This window comes from Lipophrys pholis (genome assembly GCF_963383615.2).
Source record: "Lipophrys pholis genome assembly, chromosome: 5".
Classification (NCBI taxonomy): Eukaryota; Metazoa; Chordata; class Actinopteri; order Blenniiformes; family Blenniidae; genus Lipophrys; species Lipophrys pholis.
The window spans coordinates 15562553-15585437 of NC_137628.1; the positions used below are offsets into that span (position 1 = coordinate 15562553).

The window sequence follows — 22885 nt, forward strand, 5'->3', positions numbered from 1 at the left end:
ATTTTCTGCATTATACAGCATCTTCATGTAGTCCTAAACAACTGTGTATTTGCTGTTTTTCCACACCCTATTTCATAAATGATCTCAATACACATCCATCTCTTGGTTGATGCATCTCAACCTGATTGGTTTTCTAGATGAGCAGCAACTATTCACACTGAGTCTTAAAGTGAATATAAAAATCTTAAATCACAATGTTGCTTCAATCTTTCACTGCAATTTGGTCCGAAACATGTGTTACATTGGAGAAAGCTTGAATGAGACAAAAGAAGTTGGTTAATTATTCAGCAGTGGAGGCCTCGGTTAATCCCAGCATGCTCTACTGAACTAATGGCAGCAGCAGGCACAGGCAGCTGTAAACTGGTACAACGTCAAATCATCATCAGATGGTCAAACTTGGCCTGCTTTGGTTAAAAACAAACACACATACATTTAGCTAGAAATTAGCTTCAGAACTGTAGCATAGCATTGAATTGCTGTTTATTTACCCTTATGATGGTTTGTGGTTGAACTGACCTGTCCGTAGTGAGAGATTTGATTAATTGTTTGTTGTGTTTGTACAACACCTTGGAATTGACTAAAGTTACATTATGGGCTCTTACTGTACCCGTCAGACACCAGGAAGCAGAAATGAGATGCTGGAACAAACTGAAATCTTTGCACCAAGATTGGGATTGTGCACAGCATGCTAAGCAGGTGCCCATTCACTGTGGCACATGCACGCGCCCACACGCACACGCGCATGCACACAGACCCACAGTGCATTGGTTGTATCAAATAGTTGTGCAGCTTCCACGTGCATAGCCCCCCCCCCCCCCCCCCCCCCCATCCGACGCCCCTGCCTCTGATACACACCAGACAATAAACCTCACGCCGCCTTTGTTTGTGTCACACAAAATCATTAATGGAAGAGGAATGCAAATAACTTGATTCTTTCTTTTTAATGTGAAAAGAGTCTTTCATGGGCTGCCGCATAATGCAGAGTTGCCCCAGCAACAGCCTCCCTCATAAGAAGGGAGGGGTTTGACTGGAAACCACAGTTCAAAGAGCTGGGATGTCCCATCAGAAGCTGGAGCTGCACAAACAATCAGTTTAAGTTATTTTAATATATACTTTATTCTTGTTTAAATTGATTTCTTTCATTATACATAATTATATTATATGGTGTAAAATTGTATTTTTTTTTCTAAAAGGGAAAGTGGAAATATTTTGTGATTCTTTGTATGACACAGGTCATCTTGAAATGAAAAAAAAAAAGAACCTTTTCCATTTCCCGTCCTCAGTGGATCACTTGCAACAAACCTGCTTGCGTGACACTAACAAAAAATAGAAAAGAAATCACGCATGGTTACCCCGGCTATCTTTACGCACGGATGTAATATTGATTGAAGTTGTTGTTGGAGTGTCGGACTGGGTTGGCTCAGTGCGCATCCGGCTGCGGTTGCCTTTCCCTTTTATTGTCCGCGGGATCTCTTTAATAAGTGAAGTGGAAGTGGGTTGTAGTTGCAGACCGGACGGCGGAGCGAACGGAACTGCAACCGATTAAAGTAGGAAAACCCCTGTGAAGGATTACCGTGCGTCATCGTGCGTCATCCTAGTTTTCACGCAGATGATAAAAAGACCTTTAGGTGAGTGGACACGCCAACTTCAGTAATTTTGAAGACTTTTGCTTCCAACCTGAAAAAAAAAAAAAAAAAGAAAGCTTGTGCAACATTGAAACGTGTGAATTAACTTTTAAATGTTGTTAATCATATGACGTGTTGATTTGTGAATGAGGATCACTTTAATGAATCTTTCATTCGTGCACTGCAAACATCTGAATTTCAGTGAAGTGAGTGTGGAGTTGGGACCTGAAGTGTCGCATGATTGGGGGTTTCATGTCTCTATACACATACAGTTTATAGCTTTGAATGCATTTCATGGTCCACATTCTGTAAAGTGTAAGGACGCTCGGTGGTGCACACTGTGGCCGCATTGGTTCCCAATCGGTTTTCTCCCTGCAGACCGCTCAGATTAACTAACAGGCTTCTGATTTGCCAAAAGCTGTGTTGGTTTTTGTTTTGCCATTCTGACATTTCCCTTTGCCCCATTGATTGATTCGTTGACAGATTGGCGATTGATGATTCAATTACTATTTGTGTATTGCCTGAATGCATGCATGAATGTAAATGTACACACTGGGGAACCACAAAAAAAGAATTCCCCCTTTAAGGATAAATCATTGTCTGACCTAAACTGGACACATCGAATCTCTCCAATATCCTAATACAAGATTCTTTCAAATGACTGTAGTTGGAAACGTCTTCTGTAGTTTAAGTTTGACTTTGATTTTGGACCTATGAGGAGTATGCAAAGTCAAGTGTTATCGATGGAATTTTTCTGACTAATTTGTATTTATTTCATATTGTTTGTACATTTAATTGTTTAGAATGTCTGTGAAACACGAATCTTTCATTGCATCTTTTACACACAGACTGTTTTATTATCGTCAATGGTCAGTTTATGAAAATACTTTCAGTATATACTGTACATTGGCGTTCATTCAGTTTTGCATCTTTTATGGAAATTAGCTTTAAGTTTGATGAAAAGACCAATCGCAGTGATACAAATCATGAAATTTTCACATCCGTCTCTTAAAATAGTGCACAATGTAAAACTATCTAACTTTCTAGTCAAGTGAAGAGATGATTGGCCATTATATTTCATTGAACGTCATTCACTCATTGCACAAAGGTTTATTTGTATAAAATACGTGACGCTGTTTCACCACAGTCACATTCCTTTCAGGAGACTGCTTCATTCTCCTTTATATACGACCTGAGTGGATCAAACCCTCCTCGCCTCGGTTCTGCCCACTCTGCCAGATCTTTGATGTGTGATCAGTGGTTTTGTCTCTGGCTGCTGTTTTCTCAGTCGTTGGGACTTTAATGCAGTAAAAAGCTTCTGCATGAGGACAGGAATCAGGGAGCGATGCAGTAAACTTTGGCACCACTGCAGTGAGCTGTGCTGCAGCCGGAGCGCCGGCCGGCAGTGTGAGAGTCTTTTCCTGCTAAAGGAGGAATACACCCGATGAGTCAGTGCTTTGCATTAATGCAACTTATACACAGAGCAGCTGCTTGACTTGTCACACCACGTCGTGGCTGATCAGGGAAGTCTGCAAGTACATTACAGAACTTAGAGTGAGAGCAAATATATAAATCAAGTTAAGACGGCAGTGAACAATTGATTAAAAAAGATAACTCGGGACAGAGGTGATAAAACACCTTTAGGAGTCACATAGATTCATATTATTTTGATGAAATTAAACATTGATTATAATGGATGCATGATAGTCACATATTACAAACAAGAGAAAAGAAGCAGTGCTTATTGCTCAGAAGAGTAAACTGACATGAGCCACTATAGTGTGGATGTTTGAATATCTTCATTGTACGTGGCTGTAGTTTATATGGACAGAGTGTGTAATGAGCAGATTTGAAGCCATATTCATAGAACCATAAACCATGTAACTACATTTCACTCCAAGATTAAAGCTGTTCACATGCAACAGAGAAGTATTTACAAAATACAAATATAAAGTCATAGCAGACAAACCCAGAAGGTAGAAACAGTTTGAGTCAATGATGTTTCATGTTCAGCAAGTTGACCGTGAGCCTGTGATTATGTGGACACATTTTTCCAGTGCATGCTGGCTGGTGGGGGTATTGATGTCTCTCCTGCTCGCTGACTGCAGGCCCCGGAGGCTCGCCACTGCGAACCGTCGCTGTGTGCCTCTTTCACCTCTCAGGATCAATGGAACTGCTGCTCCAGGATCAGTCGAGGCTCTTCAGCAGCCACGTCTGCCTCGTTAGAGCTGATGGATTAATTCTGGACATCAGTCGGCTTAGTTACTCCTAACTGAGTTGTAGCATCGATTGTGTGTGTGTGTGTGTGTGTGTGTGTGTGTGTGTGTGTGTGTGTGGGGGGGGGGGGGGGGGGGTAGTAGGTTTGGAATTGTTAGTGCAAATCAAAAGCAGCAGGGGGCACACTAACAAACATCCACTATGTTTGCATGACACCCCTCCACCCATCCATCCATCCATCTCCTACACCATATCCTGAGCTGTGGGACAAACTGCATGTGAAAACATAAAGCGGATTGCAGACGGAAGAAGTGAAACATTGTGTTTCTAACTTCCGAGCTCGTTTTGACTGTTGTGGTTCATGTTGTTGTCGCAGGTCATGGCCCAATAAAGAGTGCATATCATCACCTCCGCGCCACCATTTCAACGATGAATCGACTGAAATCCAATTGTAGCTTGACTCAGGTGTGCATGTAAATAGTCTCTGAGACTTTTTAGTGGAGTACAGAATTTTAGAAAACACTTTCCGATGTTACAGTAAAATGTGTGCGAGATTTTAATCCTGATGGATGTTGAGCACTCGCATGACAATATGTAAATGTGACTCTAAACAGTGTGGAGGGCTTTGAGACTGCTAAAGTCTAAAAAGAAAAATAATTATGAAATCAATTTTGTATATTTTACTAGTGGCATTTACTTACCGTTTAGTTTTTACTCATCTATATTTGCAAGATAGTGAAAATAATTACAGCCATCGAGACTGTATAATCACTTAACCCATTAACTACTAACAAATAAAGGAAGAGGCCATCATGACTTCCGAGAATTCATTATCATATCTTAATATTCACATAATTGTGCTAATTTGACTTTTATGGTAAGAAATGAAACATTTGGCTCAAACAAGCAATGGCTTTGTCCAAATTGTGCTTTCTTTTTAAAGTATTTCATGCCTTCTTTCTATCTTTTAGAACTTTTTTGCTTCCTTGTCCTCAGGTCGAGTGATTAGTTTTTGTGTGCGTCCATAGCTCAGCAGAGTAAGAAATAACCTCAACAACATCTTTGAACTTCTTGCATTATTTTTCACATTGGACAGGCTTCAAGATCTGGCTTACATTTCTTTTTAGATGAAAAATCAACTTTGCTTAATGAATCTGAAAACACACATAATGCAAACATATCAACACCAGTTATGCCGAAATAGTGATTTTTCAATTAAAGTTTACAATGCGAAGTCCAAACATTTAGATAACTTTTCACCCAAAAACAGTGATTGTTGCATGTTTTTGGTAATTTTTCTCTGTGATACAAATAGTATTTGAGAAACATCAAATCTGACTTCATTTTCAGAAAGTACACATTTTGGGCTGTCGAATGAGGTGCAGCAAGAATGAAAGTCACCATTATTAAACTTGCAGGATTTTTTTTTTTCCCCCCCACGTAATGAGTAATGAAATGTAACTGAGATCTTGAAGCCTGTCATGCTCTGCTGCAGTTTCTCACTGGTCTCTCTTTAGTTATCTTCGCCTCGGAGCCGTCAGCCTCCAGTGCTACTCAAGATTGTCTGACTTGTTAGCTTCAGCAATATTATGAGCTGTTTTCTTTTTCTTTCTTTTTTTTGTTTTTACATGTGGACATAAAAACAATTACACACCATTTTCATGGTGTTTGTGTAATCTTATTAATCATTTGCCATGTAAATAGGTCCAACTGCATCCCCTAGTGGCCAAAGTGGTAGTGATTGAAGCAGCGTAGGGATGCTTGAGACAAAGTGAAAAGAGGGAGGAAGTCTGTGTCGGGAGGATGTAACTAAGGGTGCTTTCCCTCCTGTGTGTTATACTTTATATTGGAGCTGAAGTGCCTAATTTGTGTAATTACAGTCAGAGGATGGATAAATACACGGTTCAGTATTATTTACTACTTTGCATCCATTCAAATACATTTCATTCAGACCACTTTGTAAACCTGGACCAGATGTGGATTCAACTTCTGGAACTTTCTCTGGTGTTTTCAGCTGATCTGCTTTCACTAGTTAGACTCAGTCAAATTGTATACATATAACCTACAAAACAATGGAATCCTAGTATTCCTGTTTCCACATGGAGCCATTTTCAATGCTCAGTAATCTGGTGAAGTGGGAGTGGATGTGCAGGGGAGAATATGGATCCATTTGTAGAACTACTGTAAATGATGTTTGTGGCCTGCCAATAACATTAAAGCTTCCAAGAAAGGGGAAAACCTCTGGGGGCATATATGGTCTCTGGAGTATCGGCGTGTGTTCTTGCCTGAAGGGGAGTGTGCGTCTGCAATGACAGCATGATTGATTTGAGTATTTTTGAGCACCTGATGTTTTTCTGCCAAAATAAAACCGTGGGAGAATGTGCAGACAGTGAAGGAAATCCTGTCCTCACATAACTTAATACCAAGCCTAACTCCGTTATGTAATACAGAGATAAACACCGCTGAACACACTGGAGAACGTTTTCATACATTTAAGACATTTTTTCAAATGGTTCCTACCCTCATATCTCTACAGCAGTTTTCTAAACTAAATATTTGGGGATATCTGTCAGTAAGTTTCAGTACAAAGTCAAATCTCTCATCCTTCATCGTCTCTGTCAAACTCACCTGTTTTGACATGACAATCCTTCTGATGTTTCATCATGTGTGGTGTAATTAAAGCTTGCAGAGCACTCCTCGGTAAAGCAGCCGTCTTGACACACACAATCTCAAGTCACCCTCTTACCCGTCGAGCTTCTTTCAAGTTCCATCTGCTGCCTACAACACTGCTCTGATCTGAGCAGCTCATTTTGATGACATATACCCCAGAAAGTACTGTAACTGGAATAATCCACTGAGAAAATATTAAAACGGAGCAATTTCACCTTCAAGTCAACATTCAGTTTCTTTATAACCCAGATTCACACTGACACAAGCAACTGCTCTGCTGTTTTTGAATTTTCTTATGTGTTTTCTATTGAATATTGCCTGATTTCACGATAGTTCTAGAATTATACTATAGTAGAATAATCCGTTCATTTTCTATCCCGCTTATCCAGTTCAGGGTTGCGGGGTAGTAGAATGATAAAATTATGTATGATATATCATACGTAATCTCTTGTTTATCATAATTTTGCAATCTTAAATAAGAGAATGTTCGTCATGACTGCCAGTGTAGTCATGATGGCTGAATAAACATGATAAAGTCCAAGCCAAAATATGAGTGTCACGAGCTGCAGTGTTTTTCTTTTCCTAGTTCTTGGTGTTAAAAACATTTCACACATTCCCTCTATTGTTATTCCTCTGTTGGACTGCATCACCTCTTGTGTGTGCGTCCTGGGGTCAGACAAAAGAGATGTTTGTGGTTGCTGAATAGCTGCGGTTCTGCACGTTGACCTGCATCATTCAGGAGATACTTTCATTTATTCTGGCTCTCTGCTCATTTTTCTGACCGTCTTGTTTCAGATATTGTGACTTTGGCCCGCTGCTGCTCTTCAAGTCATCAATCTGTATGCTTTTTCAGGTAGATTGTGTAATTCCACTATTTGAATAGATTATTATTATTATTTTTTTAAATGCAGATTTTCAAGATATTTTTCAATTTTTGCCTCAATATGATCCCATGATGCTTCAGTAGAAAATGTGGTGCCAGTTTAGAAAGAACGAAGGGAAATGTGTGCCTGTGAAACAGACTTCCAGCATGTTTCCACCGTCTGTCTGATCTCCTGTACTCTGTTGCTCTTTATCTTCTTCTCACTACAACTCTTGCCCTCAGTGGGGTTAAAGAGCAGCACGCGCTTTAAGCTCGGCCTCCTCCGGCCTCTTCAGCAACCTCTGATTGGTTCCTGGCTTTTCCTCTACATCGCCGCGGCCATTCCCTCCTCCCCCCCCGGAGTGTCTGCTCGCCCAGTGGTTCCCTGTCAGTCTGTTTGGATTATTGTAACAGCTCAGGCCTCTCACATGCATTCCCCTCTCTGCCCACTGCGCACTCCACAGTAGACCAGCCATGAGAGGGATTAGGTGACAGAGCACAGCGTTTGTTTCCCTCCTCAAAGAGAAGCGAGAGGACAGGAGAGGACAGGACAGGAGAGGAGAGGAGAGCAGCCATGGAGTTGAAGTAAGTGTGATTTGGAGGATTTTGTTTTGGAGTGCAAAGTGTGTGCAGTCATCCAGCAGGGGAGAGGAAACAGGAAGGGTTTATAATTAAAGGAAGGGTGATGCTGCTGCTTTGGGAAAGTCCTTGAACAGAATCCAGCCTTTCAAGATGTTTATGTGCGTCAGCTTGTTCGACTAAAAAATACTCACGAAAGATGCTTCTGCAGTCCCCGAAAGTCTTGTGGGCTAATACTAGAGAGACAGGCCTGCAGCTACAGATCAGATGGCCCCGGGCCTTTGTTTTATATGCTTTGACAGTATATCTGCACACTTTCATTTCCTGTTTCTGTTTGTGATGCTGATGTGCTGCTGTTTGAAAAGCAGCAGGTGCACCGCACAACGTGTTTACACAGCGAAAGCTGTTTTATATCTCAAAGTCTGGAGCTTCGCAATATGCACATATGTGACGTTTTGTTCATGGGATGCTTTGCATTGTGCATTGTTTACCTGTGGAGATGCTCTAAGCGTGACCAGACCACATGTGAGGGATGTGTTGTGATGCACTTCACTCCTAAAGTGTCACATTCCGTTCACAGTGTGTAAATATATTTCTAGGACTTTGTGGTGAACATTAACTTTCTGTAATGTCGTAAGATTTTTTGTGTTTTAAGCTTCAATTTTTGAAAGGAGTAAAGTAAGGTATTATTTTTCAAACTTTGGCACTGACAGGCGGGTTTGAAAGTCTCAGACTCCGTTTTAGTCGTTACAGGTTTATGTTTATGGGACATTGAATTGTAATCAGCTTCCAGCTCATACACATTCATCAATCTGCTCATTCAAGCTTAAACATGCAAGGACAAGATTGGAGAACCATTTCTGAGTTAGAGTAATACTGATTTTCAAATTTAACTTTGAGTTTTTCCCTAAATACCTAATGGTCTTCCAAAGGCATTGGCCACTATAGAGAGGCGAACACAATGCCCCCTCTGTTGTGGATGGATGGATTTCAATGCGTGTCGCTGTGTTCCTCATGGCGATTAAAGATAAACTAGAAACATTTAATGTTGTTAATGTTTCACTGAGGAAGTGTCCGGAGTTTGAGTCCAACTGCGTGTTGCTTCACTGAATTCAATCTGACAGATGTGCAGCATGGTCACTTTACAATGACCTTATGCTTCTGGAAGCCCTAATTTTGACGCCACAGACAGAAAGACTTTCCACACACACGCAGACAGACATACACGCATTACTGTCTTATCTCATGTCGCCAGAAGTGCACAGTTGGTGGATATAAAACCAAGTGACGCACTGATGTCGTTTTTTTTATTTTTGGTCACTCGGGCAATGTGAACCGGAGGGGAACATATTGTCTGCATGGAACAGAAATGTTGTAGTTTATCAAAGGTGCATCATGTTTTAGATCCGCCCAGACAGAAGGGTTAAAAAAAAAAAACCCAAAAAAAACTGTGAATGTCAGACATTTTTAAGGGGGATGATGGGTATAGAGTTCATCGGGGGGGATGTTCTGGCTCGAGGCGTGCTCTACCACTCTAATCTCTCATCATCCGGTCCCCAGTGGCTGCTTTAGATTAGCATGAGAGTGGTCTTATGATTCGGGGATGGGCCACATGTCGTCCTCTTCAGCAATACAGACGCATAAACCCCCGGATTCCACTGAAACCTGAAGCCGGAGAGGCGTTTTGTTTTGAGGCGACTTGCGGTTGCAGATACACGTGTTTCTCATCTTCTCTGCCGATGAAATGGATTTACCAGCATCAACATCAACACAATCTCGCTTTAGGTGCTGACATTAATCACGTTGTATTTGTAAACATGCATCGCACACACTGCTTTATTAAAAGGGTCCAATATACAAACGCAGGGAGTAGTATTCCGTCATTGTTGATGCCCTCCATGATGGTGATTTTTCAACCATAATAACACACGAGAACAGTCACTTGAGCTGTAAGTGGCAGGTCATTTGTGGCTTTTCTACCAGCAGCTATAATTATGCTCTTGTAGGTCAATGATGAATGGGTTGATGTGACTGTCCAGCCAATCAAACTGTCGGGCAAATGACGTGAAAAAAAAAAACCAACAACAACATTTCAGTCTTTCTCTTCTGGTGTCTTAAGATGACAACATTTTTACAGAAATGAGTGCCATCTTTCTCCACAGTTTGTGAGATTCATTCAGATGTTCAGACAGACAAGTAAATCAATAAAGTACAGAGTGGAGCCTGTTGGAAGAAGCAATTAGCCTTCCCCAACTGGGGGTTGAAAAGCATTTAAACCCTCCCACCCCCAAAATACAAACAAAAAATCTACTTTTTAGCTGTTGCTGTCTGAAGGGAATTTTTGTTCAGACATTCATGGTTCCCAGAAGATGAATCCTAATGACTCTGGTCACCACTGTCTTTTGCACCATTGTTCACTTTATGGTGGGGTTGAAGCAGCATGATGAATTTGGGGGTCAGGGGAATGCATTTTCCGAGCATGAAATTTCTTTTTCTTTTTTTTTTTTAACTCGGAAAAAAGATGAGAAAAATCTAAATCTGTTAATTTGTGGAAACACAATGCTCCCTTTTGAAAACTAATTTATAGTAACCATAAGGGAAAATTTAAACATGATCCATTTGCAGACTGTATGAAAAGACTGAACAAGTCTAACTGGCAGGAGTAAAGTGATGCTTTTATTGCACGAGGATCCTGACAGCCATTAAAAGTAAAATCACAACCTAGAGTATATTAAAAAGCCTGGCAGTCAACCAAAATATATATATTTGCACATTGAGATACCAACAGCTTTGGCGCATGGGTCTTATGTTGCTTTAACAATAGAATATGTTTATCGTTATTGTAACAAGTACAATACAATTTAAAAGTATCATATGATCAGTAAATCCACTAAATGCACTGTAATAGCCTCTGTACATCATACATAAAAACCAATTCAAACACTATAAAAATCTGATAAAACCCTATAAAATCTACTAACAGGCATGTGTGTGTGAGCAGCCTGGGGTGCCGTGAAAGCCGCCCCGAGGAGGCGGGGCTTACTGACCCAACAAACTAATTAGCCTTAGTTCACTATGAGTGACTGACATGAAATTAAACCAATCAGCATTATTTGAGACTTGGAGCGATTGCTAAATCCCTCCGTGATTGACCGAAAGCTGAATAATGACTGAAAATCTGACAGTTTAAAAAAAAAAAAAATTTTTTTTTTTTTTTTTTTTTTTGCAATTCTTTTTTTGAGGTTTCATTCAAAGCATTCTATAATTCTTTGAAAGATGGATTGATGTGGTTTGAAAATATACCTGATATACCTTTTGTTTTCCCTACACTCATTTCAAGTAAACCAGCCGCAAAACACATTAATTTTCTAAAAGGGACTAATAAAGCATCTGCTTGTATTTGTTTACAAGTATGTTGATAAAAGAGTCCTCTTAATACGTGCTCTTTAATCACTAGCTGTTTTAAAAGTACAATGATTTCCATCAGTGGGCCCCTAAAAAAGGCAAGATTGCTATAGTGTAGTTTATAAACACACTGTATTAAAATGAAGTTAATATGGACTGAAATTGGATAATAATGAATAGCCCCACCTAAGAAATTTATCACCAGCTGCCATTGCGAATGATCATAATTTAACTCGGTTTCCTAGTATACATTTTTATTTATACTTCTGAGAACGCACAGGCTTTTCAAATCCGAAACTATCCTGTTTTCTTTCACGTAGTCCACTTTACAAAGGAGAATTAATGTGGCTCAGTATCAGTTGACCAGCATCTTTTAGTCAGTTTTTCTGTTTACAGTAACAGTGAAGCTATAAGTGACGGGACTTTTGGACTTCTGACCCAACAAACTAATTAGCCTGACATCATAAAACATAAATGGCTGAGTGAAATCAGCCACAGTCGGTGCTTCTTACGGACACGGCCGCTAATGCATATGTGTAGGTAACCTGAAGGATTTTCCACTGTTTGTCTGCACTCTTTGTGTTTGCTCTGTGAAAATGGTCCGTCTGATGGGCAGTGCTGTCCCTGTGCGGTGTAACATTGTATTTTGTGTGAGAGATGATCAAAACAGCTGAGGTCAGTGCTCTGGAAAGAACTGCGGGATGGCCAGTGGAGGGAAACCAGTGTGACGTGATGCAAGCTGCTGTGTGTAGGCAAAAACCTGGGACATGTGAACTAACTCGGTTTTGCCTCTTATCGGTGAGTGGAAATGGATTGAAATTACAGCTTGGCCTTCACATTTTGTGAAAGAACAGAAAACCTTATTGTCTGTGTTCAACCTCCAGAATAATATAATACGTTTCAGAAACTGTATCCTATTATTATGCTATTTATGGCTCTCTGTGAAGGGTCATTGTGCTTCTGGGGGATGAAAACGGGTTTAGCAACATGCCTATTCCTCAGTGTGTAACTATGTTTTTTTTGGTTGGGGCTTGAGCTATAGCTATTAGTATATCTTGAACTAAATTTGCATTATTATATTTAAAAGGCAGTCTCTAAAACATCTGTGCAGGTATACTGACTATTGTGACTGGTCTTTGAGCTATGATCTTTATTTCTCATCTAAATATCCAGTGAAATGTCTCCAACTAACAAGTGTCATCAACAGTAAAAGGAATATTCATTCACATCTAAACAAATGCAGACATCTCCTAAAAGTGCTTTGTGCGTTTTATTTACTTGTTCTGTGTCCATCTCCTTCGGCTGAATGTTCACACTCAGTTTGGCAGAGGCCCAGAAGAGGTCACTGGAACTGCCGCGAAGCTGCCGGGCGTGAAGGAATGTAAAATTGAAGCTTGGTTTTTCTGATATGAAAATTATTTCAAGAATGGTAATAATGGACTTTTTCCTTCTCTGGTGAATGGAGGGGAAGGTGACATGGTGGGGCCACATGGATGTTAAGGACTTGTTAAAGGTTTTCTCCTTGATCAAGTTTGGAAAAAAATCATAAACGCCATTTTACTAAGAGAACAAGCGAAATATCGCCATACATCCATGTTTTGTATCTGCTGGAGCCAATTCCAATTGACACTGGGCCAAAGGCAGAGTACAATGTGGAGACACCATGTGCCTCAATATTCATGTTTGAATAAGGGGCAAACTCCAGAAAAGAAAAGATTACCAATCCCTTACTACGAGGCCAGAACGCTAACCATTACCAGCATTACACTACACAAATATTAATCTCCTGAGGGGAAAGTCCTGCTCTAAAGACCCATCCTCCACCCCTCCATTATTGATTTCTTCCTTCTCTAATTTGATTCATACCTTCTGTTCTAGACATCAATCTAACCTTATTGCCTCAGCAGGTGCATTTGGGTCCTTTTATCCTGAATAATGAGAAACGGAAATGGCCATCAGATCAAACACTATTCGGTTGAATAATCGCGGTGATTCCTTTGGTATAATTGTTTTCTTCTTACGGATGGGAAACACATTTTCACTCATATACACATGAAAGTGAGGATTTGTGAGACAAACCTACAACTCTAATCGTTAACTCCACAGTTGAATTTATGACAGGCCGAGGGAACGCATGCGGGAAAATCGTGTTGTGGATGATCGTTGCACTAAGCTCTGATTTGTGAACAGCAGAAACAGATGGTCAACAAGCACCACAACCAGATTATTTAATCGGTGTCAACCAAACCACCGTCATTGTGACTGAGGTTGGAAAGGAAAGAGCATCTTTGTCATATCAGGCAGTAACTGTGTCTGTTTCTATGTAAATGTGTATTTCAGGACAGCATGTTCGCGTGCAGCGTCTCTGTCTTCATCTCTTTCTAAAAGTCTCTATTCATCTTGGCCATATCTGCATGGTAATGTTTCTCTGTTCACACTGTGTGCACATGCACAGTGAGTCAGCAGCCTGCGCACACTCCCTCACTCAGAAACATCATTTTGGCTGCGTCGCTATTGGCTGTGCAGGGGACTCTTCACCGCTCCCCCCTTTTTCTTTTTCCCCCCATCGTGCGTTAGATCACCGGCCGTCAGCCAATGCTCGCCATACTCCTGATGCTGCACACGCTCGCTGCGCTGCAGTGAGGCAGCAGTGACTTCAGTCCGGGAGGAAAGGGTGGTGAGGCAGACTGAACCGGGGAAGCAAATGATGTGGGGAAGCAAAAGGGAGGGGAGAAGTGGAGGGAGGAGAAAGAAATAGATGATGTCAAAACTGAAACAAGCCGGCTAAATCGCCCCTCCTTCAACTTTACTTGCGTGTGTGTGCGTGCACACTCTTAAACACGCTGTCAAGCTGTCCTGCTCGCACACATTTCTGGCATCTCCTGATGGGGAGGCAGGGACTCATGCGAGTTGAGGGCAGGATTAGAGAGACCCACTGACTGATGACGCCTGTTGATCCCTTCATTAATGCAGCTCTGTAAGTGTCTCTTCGTTTGAAATGCTATATACGATGTAATGAATAGTTTTGTTCCAAGCTCACATTTTGGCTTGACCGTTCACTCATGCAGTGATTCTTTGCTCATAGAAATAGTCTAATGGACTGACTGGAAGTTCCTGCAGTGATGTTTGACAGTGTCATGTGTACCCTCTTCTGTGTGCTAAATGATGGCTCAATCCTACAGGAATTATTCCGCTCAGCCGGCGCAGATCTGATTATGTAAGAGAAGGGAGCGTTGTGTGGCTACTGCGACCTTGTGCACGGTAGGCGCAGCACAGAGCCGCTTCTGTTGTGTCTGTCGGCAGGATTTGGGATTTCTACTTTCATAATCAGTGCCATATTTGATGCTCCGCTCATCTGCTTAATCTGGGGCCGTGGAGCCGGTAAGGTATTAACATGCAGCCTTGGCGGGTCAGAGCTTTGCTGTGTCTGTGCATCTCTGTGCAGGCATATTGTCATCGAGATGGTGGTTGTTGGTTTCAATTTCCCCGTTTGGAGACGTGTGTGAGGACAGATTGTGCGCACATGAGTGAAAAACATCAGCTACTTTACAGGTCAGCTACTAGATCAGTTTCTGTTTCTGCAACATTAAATTAAGCTGCTTAGTGCACCACATACATTTCTTCTATAACGGCATGAGAGCTCAATAACAACGGCGATTGTATCTTTGTGTTTGCAGTTAAAGTCATATATGCTTTCAGGGGGAGGAAGTAAAGGAAGACACAAGTATAAAAGAGAGGGATTAAAGGAAATGGAGGAGAAAGAAGCTTGGTCCCCGAGGGTTTCCTCTCAGCAGCAGAGGTGGCCTGTTTCTGTGCCTTGTCTTGAATGAGAGGAGACAATAAAAGCACTGACACACTTTCTGTGTCTAAGTTTGCTGCCAGATTATGTTACTGGAATATCACACAGAGGGAATCGGTCAAAGAAAAGATGTGGGAAATATTCAGTTCTCCTCTGTTCTTGGTATTTTATTCTTAACTTTCTAGAAGTTGACTTTATCACTAATGTGTGCCGAAGTCAGAGTGCCTGGCTTTCCCTTCATTATCAAATATTCATCACTTAAAGTGCCTCTTATCACAAACTGTCAGCACAGCTCCAGCAGTTACACAACCGCTGCTGCTGCTTGTCTCTCACAGAGGGCGGCAAGATGAATACACAAGAAAGCAATGTGTTCCACACAAAGGTAAAGGAAGAGGCAATATTTTTAAATTTTTTTCCATTTTATCAATTTTTAATCATGTGCAAGGAACATTGTTTTGACTTCTGTAGATAGGGAACAACTGCACCATATCTGAAGCACACTCACATTCACAAGTATGGAAAACTTCAAGCACCGTTTTCTTAACAATGATTGACAGGAAGTGGCAGTATGTGTTTTGATTTCAGAAATGTTGCATGTTTAGACTGACGGTTTAGAAATGCTCACTGTAAACACAGAAATGCTGAAATTTAAGATGTCTTCCTTTCTTTCTACCCAGATGATGGTGCAGTAAATTTGTACTTTATTGGAGAAGCGCTGTTAAATTCAAAAGCGTGAGCATGCTGGAGTCCTCCTTTGCTGTTGTCAATCTAGGTGCACAAATGCAAAACTATTGGCTGTGACAAAATGCAAATGCTCAGCACTGTGGGTTTTCAGAGAAGTTGTTTTCTCTGTTTACGCCGGATGAAGATCGGTGCATTTTGAAAACGTCCCGGCCTGCAAGCTATTTTCCAAAAGCAGTGTTTTGATGTCTTTATTGCTTCTTTGTTCTTATTTATTTCTGTATGAATACGACAGACAGCTCCAACTTCTAATTTTACAATAATGTTTACAAAGAAACTGAAGATCAGTCAAATCTGTCTGACACCTGATCCACCGATAAAGTCAGCTTGATGCCAGCAGGGTGGATCGTAACAGGATATCCCTGTGAACTGTTCCATATGAGGCGTCTATTTGCCTGGATAGACATTATTTCTCTGTGGCAAGTTGTTCAGCTTGAAATCACAGACATACTCAGTTGTGGGTTACAAGTAAATGCTGTACTCCAAAGCTAAACAAAGTGGGACACACTGGCTGGCCCTAGATGTAAGAGTTATTTATTTTTAATAAAAAAAAAAAAACAATGGTATTTTAATCCAATCAAATCACAAATTTTCCCTTTTGCTATCTGTGCTTTTAAAACCATCCCTCGGGTTACATGACTGTTTTATCCAGATTAAAGTTGCGGGGTGCTGGAGTTGATCAAATAGACCATCACAAGTCAGTCACTGGACATAATGGTGGGAAGGCATCATGATATGCTGATTGCTTTATTTGCTGCTTGGTTTTGTTATGTTGATTAGGTAGCCGTCCACCCGAGACCGCCGTTTCATGTAAACACACAGTTTTTGGCTGATCATCCACATGAGGCATAGTTTAAGGAGCCCCAAAACTTTTTTTTTTTTTTTTTTTAAAACGCGGGTCCCCGAGTAGGGAAATTCTAAAACCCCGGCAAGGCTTTGAGGTGTGGACAGCAGAGACGATCATCTGTGGAAAAAGAAAACGTCCACACCCACCCCCAGCGTGAAGCTACTGACACTAGCAGGGGGTGGAGCAGGAGCGTGGACCTATAGAACACAGAGTTGTATAGTAAGCTATGAGCAGGGGTCTATTTCGAAATTCTTTGTGCTCTGTGTCTTCTTCTGCATTTTGGTGTATTTGGTGAGTCACAGCGCCCAGAAAGGCCTGGCATATGTACTACATCCCCTTAGGCCTGTGTCAAGCCGTGTTCATAGTGACGTTTGGACAGAATTTTGGGGGGGAACGGCGGGGAGAAAAAAGATTGTTTTGGCTCGTGTGGACAAGGCCTAAAAAGACGTTCACGGTCACAGTTTCTAATCCTAATACATCTGTGGTTGTAGGTTTAAAAACTGAAGCCGGTGTTTCTCTGTTGGGTATTTCCTCTCTCAGTAAGAGGACAGAAGGGAGGAAGTATTTAGTTTTGTCCTTGACACAGATTTCCGCTCACCACTGAGACAGTGTTGCGTCCTCACTGCCTCCTGTACTCCGTGTGCCTCTCCGCAGGGTGCAGGGTGAGACGGAGTGGGACTCCTGCGTCAGAGTTTTAGGATGGCCAGTGAAGCCAACACTCTTCCCAGTCCTGTCGTCCGCCAAATTGACAAGCAGTTCCTGATCTGCAGCATATGTCTGGACCGCTACGAGAACCCCAAAGTACTACCCTGCCTGCACACCTTCTGTGAGAGGTGAGTGTTTTCGTACTTTTTATGTACTCAATGACAGTTGAAGCCAGATGCAAAATATGGCACATTAGAGCTGTTTCTATAAATTTGAGATGGTTTTGTGTTGCTGCTGTTGACTCCTCTTTGTTATTTGGCCTTTTGTTTGTGACACAAAAGACAAATTGTGGACCGTGCCAGGCTGCCCTTTTGCTCTGGTTGCTTCTGGAGAGTCATTGTACTGTTACATTGAACTGTTTACTGTTGTTTCCTTTCAATTCATACACATGAATATATCTGTGATACTGTATTTAGATTATGGATCTGATCAGATCACATGGAAACTTTATGAATCTGCTCAGATTTCTGTTGCCTTTCTGCGTTGTATTTCACCATCTTCATCTTAAAAGGAAACACGGATGGGCTAAATGAAAAATGCCATAATAATTCTGGGATTTACACACAACTGGCATGTAAAAGCATTTCCACATATTCCTACGAGAGCCACAAAGACCTTAGGGAAGAGGTATATAAAACAAGACAAATTAAGGCTTTTTTGATTCCTCCAGATGTTTCTCATCACTTTGTGGTCATTTTGCAAGTATTCATTGTTGTTTCTTTGCCCACATTTTATACCTCTGGACATTATCAGACACTGTCATTTGTTGGTTTGTATTCACATTGTTATAGGTCACATTTTTGGGGCTTTTTGTTGTTTTTCCTCCTTGTGGTTATTTTCAGTTAGGTTGCTTTATGTTTGCTCTGTGTTTCTCAGGGATGCTGTGTTTCATGTGTTGGACATTAGTGTGGTCTCCCTGAAACGCTGGGCTTCCTGGGCCCATTTCGCCCATATAGCTATTTGTAAAAACTCATACACACATGCTGGATACTTAATACTTATATTATTAAGTTGTTCCGTGCTGCCAGTAAAAACAGCCAGACTACGTTCATTTCTACGCTTCGTTTATTAAGTACATTTCTCCTAAGACATTCATGATCCCTTCAAAGACCGGGACCATGCAGGAGAGCACATTAAGGATGTTTTAAACTCCATGAACAAATCGTCATTGCTTCAGGACAGATTTTTAATAGATTTATTTGTTTGCACCAGAATAATTGAACCACAGGCCTGAGCATGACTCGGGGAGCTTCCCAAAGTGCAGAATCAAGAATTTTGTTGGGACATATTTATGCTTTCATGCCACACTTCACTGAAACAGTATATCTATCTTTTTTAGAATAGGTTAAAACCAACATTATTAAGTTTAGCTGTAACAATGGCTGATGACTTAAATTTTAACATGTCAATACATAAATTAACAAAGGAAATAGAAAAATCATAAATTTACCATTAGTTCTAACCCTTTTTCTCTCACACATTGAACCTTTAACACTTCACATAAACTGGAATAACTGCAGAGATAGTGTATTTTATTGCAATAATTGCACCAGTCGAGACGTGGTAAGTCTCCTTTGAGTCGTGTTCAGTAAAATTATCATCCACGAGATGGCCTCAAAGTTAAAATGTCATAAATCACTCTTCAAGGTCAAATAACTGATTTAAGAGGAAGATTTTCGTAAAGTTTTTCTTTGTTGGTTCTCGTTTGTGTGAAGAAAGAAAAAGCTATGCTCTTTAAATAAACGTGTGGGTTTGAGTACATGTCCCTCTGTGTCCTCCAGGTGCCTGCAGAACTACATCCCGGCCCACAGCCTCACACTGTCGTGCCCCGTGTGCCGCCAGACCTCGATCCTCCCGGAGAAGGGTGTGGCGGCGTTGCAGAACAACTTCTTCATCACCAACCTGATGGACGTTCTGCAGCGGGTGCCGGACAGCTGCAGCCAGGAGGCCGCCGCTCTCAACAACATCACCACTGTGGCCACGGGCCAACTGCTCTCCTGCCCCAACCATGGAGGCAGCGTGAGACTTTCCCTCGGCTTATATCTCACACACTCCCGCGTTTCAGCCTAACCTCAAGCAACCACGCCACGCATGTTTTATCACGCCAAGCTGCACGTTGAACTGTCTGAATTGTGGGGCTCTTCATTGCTTTATGTCTAAATACCCAGCTTATTACGTTTGAGGTGTTTATTTGTCTCCCATACATCATGTTTTTTTTTTAACTGTTTCACTAAATCTGACTCAAAGATGAAGTGAAACACTGGGTCCATCTTATCTATCATATTTAGTTTACAGTCCTTCAGGATCATCAGGTGATTGATGATTGTATTTGCTGATAAATTGACAAAAAGTTGTTTAAAGTATTTTATAGCTTTTTTTTTTTAATCTATGGCTTCATCAAAGTGTACATCAATGTAAACATATTTTTATTCAACATAAAATATATCATGATTGAAACATCACTAAATCATTAGAAACTATTTCCTAAATTTTTTCACATCATCCATCTCTTATACACCGATCAGCCATTACATTATGACCACCTGTCTAGAATAGTTTGTTTCCTCCCCGCATGCACCAAACTGCAATACACTGTATATTCTGACCACTTTATAATGGAGCCAGAGTTAACGTCCTCAGCACTTTGAGCGACAGTAACTTGTCTGGATTGGCCCAGGCTTCACTCCTAAAGGGTAGCGGCGAGCCTTGGCAGCTCACGATTCTGTCACGTGTTCCCTGTGTTTCCTTCTTTGGATCACATTTAATAATACAGACCTTCAAAGGCTGCAGTTTTAGAAATGATATAACCGACTTGTATGGCCATCTCACTTTGATCCAACTTAATGGACAAAATGTTTACTTGTTGCTTAATATATCAAACCCATGTTAAATAGATAATCAATGTCTTTTTTTGCTTCGCTTGTCAGTATTCATGATGGTATGGTGAATTTGTTTCTGCTTTCAAACATTACTTTTCCTGTTTCTTAGGTCATGGAGTTTTACTGTCCTCCATGTGAGACGGCCATGTGTCAGGAGTGTACGAGTGGCGAACATGGAGAACACCCAACGGTGCCTCTCAAAGATGTCGTCGAACAACACAAAGCCTCATTACAGAACCAGCTAGACGCTGTGAAGAAGAGGTACAACAGGAGCATTGTCCATGATGTAGTATTGCCTCATAGTGCAGCTAATGCACATTAGTCTCTGGAAAAGATTTGTGATTATATGAATTAGGCAAAACACGGTCTCCGTTTATGCTCTGTCATATGACTGGTAAGCAATTATACGATGATTTCTGCTCTCCTAGGTTACCTGAGATCGACTCGGCCCTGCAGACGCTGTCAGAGATCCTGCAGCAGCTCACCAATCAGAAGAGCTCCATCGAGGATGACATCCATACCACGTTTGATGAGCTTCAGAAGACCCTCAATGTGCGCAAGAGCGTCTTGCTCATGGAGCTGGAGGTCAATTACGGCCTCAAGCAGAAGGTGAAGTAACGTAAAGAGTGAAATGTTTGAAGTCGCAATCATGATGAGTTATTTTTAATCAGAGTGAAACATTTTGAACTCCTTTCAACTTGAACCTAACTCTTCATAGGGTATTCACTGAAATAAAATAAAACCCAAGAATGTTGTCAATGGATATTTATACAATTTAAAATAAGTATGAAACAACTCTATGTCCCATTTACTCGTTAGAAAATAGGTAAAAAATCATCAAACTGGCTTTTGTAGCTTTAAAAATCTCCAATTAGAAAACATCTCTCTCGGGATCTCTTTTTAAAAACTACTGCCCAACTACTATTTGGAATAACAAACAAATATAAAAGTAGATTAGATATTGCTTACTAAAAGAATTGTAAATATAGTTGGCAACTTGCTCTAGTTTTGTGTGCACAATTGCTCAGGATCGTCTTTTGAAGCATCAATCTGAACTAACTTGAAGGAAAAAAAGCTTTCCAGGTGCAATAAGAGCAAAGTATTAAAGTATCTCAATATTTGATTTTAAACCTAATCATGTGTCATATTATTGTTAGCAGTGCACAATTATTAGTTTGAAAGAAACAGGAAAAGCTACCATTTATGCAGGAGCTGCGTTAACTGGTAATACAACATGGTTTGGATTGCAGAGGACACGTTATAATTAGTGCCTCAATATGATCAAGTTTGGCTTGTTTTTAACTTATGACATGCTGCTGATGACATTGTTTTTGCTGATCTGCGAGTGTGAGGCTCAGCTGGTGATTAACTAGTAGACAGAATGTGGGGAGAGTTTGTGTGTGTGTGTGTGTGTGTGGGGTGGGGGGGGTTGAACCACCCCAACCAGACAACCAATCACTTGGTTGAGTTGAGAGCCTGCTGCCGCTCCCTCGGGGCAGAGTTACGTCACATGAGCGGCTAATAATTTACAATCCAATGGCTGATGTGCAGTCAAAACAGCGTCCATGAGGGAGGGAGGGAGGAGAGAGAGAAGAAAGAAGGGAGGACTGATGTGTGACTTGCTGATGCGTCACTGTTGCTGTAGCTAGATGGAGCCACTGTACTGTGTACTGTTGGGGTGATTTGGGTGTGTCATGTGCGGAGAAGGGGAATACAGTCCAGCTTTGCTCTGCATGCGTCAAACACTGAAGTCCTCTCACGCCGAAGCTCGATCTCTATTCTTATGTATCTATGGAGAGTCGCTACGGAGGTTTTCTAGAGCTGCAGTGTGAGGAGTGAAGGCAGGAGTTTGGATGACTCCATCCCGCGATTAAAAAAAAAAAGAAAAAAAAAAAAAGAAAGCTCAATGGCCTCTCTTTTGGAGAAAGAAGTGGAGTTGAGTCGTCAGATGAGGGTGAGTTCTGTGTTGCCTCAAAACTTTCATAACTTGTAATTCTCAACACAATAACACAATAAGGGGTTCCTTGAAATAAGGTTGTATTTCCTTGCATTAGTTGCTTGTCATATATAAATGTACAACTCAAAGTGTTTGACATGTGGATTCAATTCGGATCATCTTAAAAGTTTAACACTTGATAATAAATTATCAGCCCATGAGTTGTTCTTTCAAATCAATTCATGACAACTTAAGTACTTAAGCAACCTAACAAAAACACATGTTTTGAGCTCATGATACTCGCATGCCATTCGGAAGCAAGTATCTACAATACGTGTTGCTGCATGATGGAGATACTTCTCACTGTATCACATTTACCCAAACACTGAAATACAAGTGAAATCAAAAGCAAGTGTTACAAGTGTTGTGCGGATTGGGCAGAAGCGTTTGAGCATACCTGGCAATGGAAAAACTGGATTCAACACAAGTCAAGACAACTTGAAATATATAGTTTTTCTTCAGGACTTTAAAGCACAGCTAGAACAATAAGACAAATCAATACTCAAGTGAGCTGTGTTTTTCTAGTAAAACTATTGTACTTTCAGTGTGTACTGCCATAG

General features: G+C 41.0%; 1 protein-coding gene across 7 annotated transcripts in view; it reads left to right on the forward strand.

Annotated features, from left to right (window-relative positions):
• Positions 1-1505: 1505 nt before the first annotated feature.
• The window catches only part of LOC308110519 (tripartite motif-containing protein 2), a 28238-nt gene continuing 6858 nt past the window's right edge, over positions 1506-22885 (forward strand). Inside the window, exons 1-6 of one of the 7 annotated variants that reach the window (XM_080464863.1) lie at positions 14152-14335; positions 14541-14619; positions 17400-17578; positions 19232-19469; positions 20439-20590; positions 20758-20938. In XM_080464863.1, coding sequence (XP_080320989.1) covers positions 17445-17578; positions 19232-19469; positions 20439-20590; positions 20758-20938 — 705 coding nt within the window. In that variant the 5' untranslated portion in view covers positions 14152-14335; positions 14541-14619; positions 17400-17444. Of the gene's footprint in view, positions 1629-7763; positions 7960-13854; positions 14336-14540; positions 14911-17399; positions 17579-19231; positions 19470-20438; positions 20591-20757; positions 20939-22885 lie in introns of those variants that run through there. The other 6 variants (XM_080464862.1, XM_080464865.1, XM_080464860.1 and 3 more) reach the window with 6 other exon arrangements.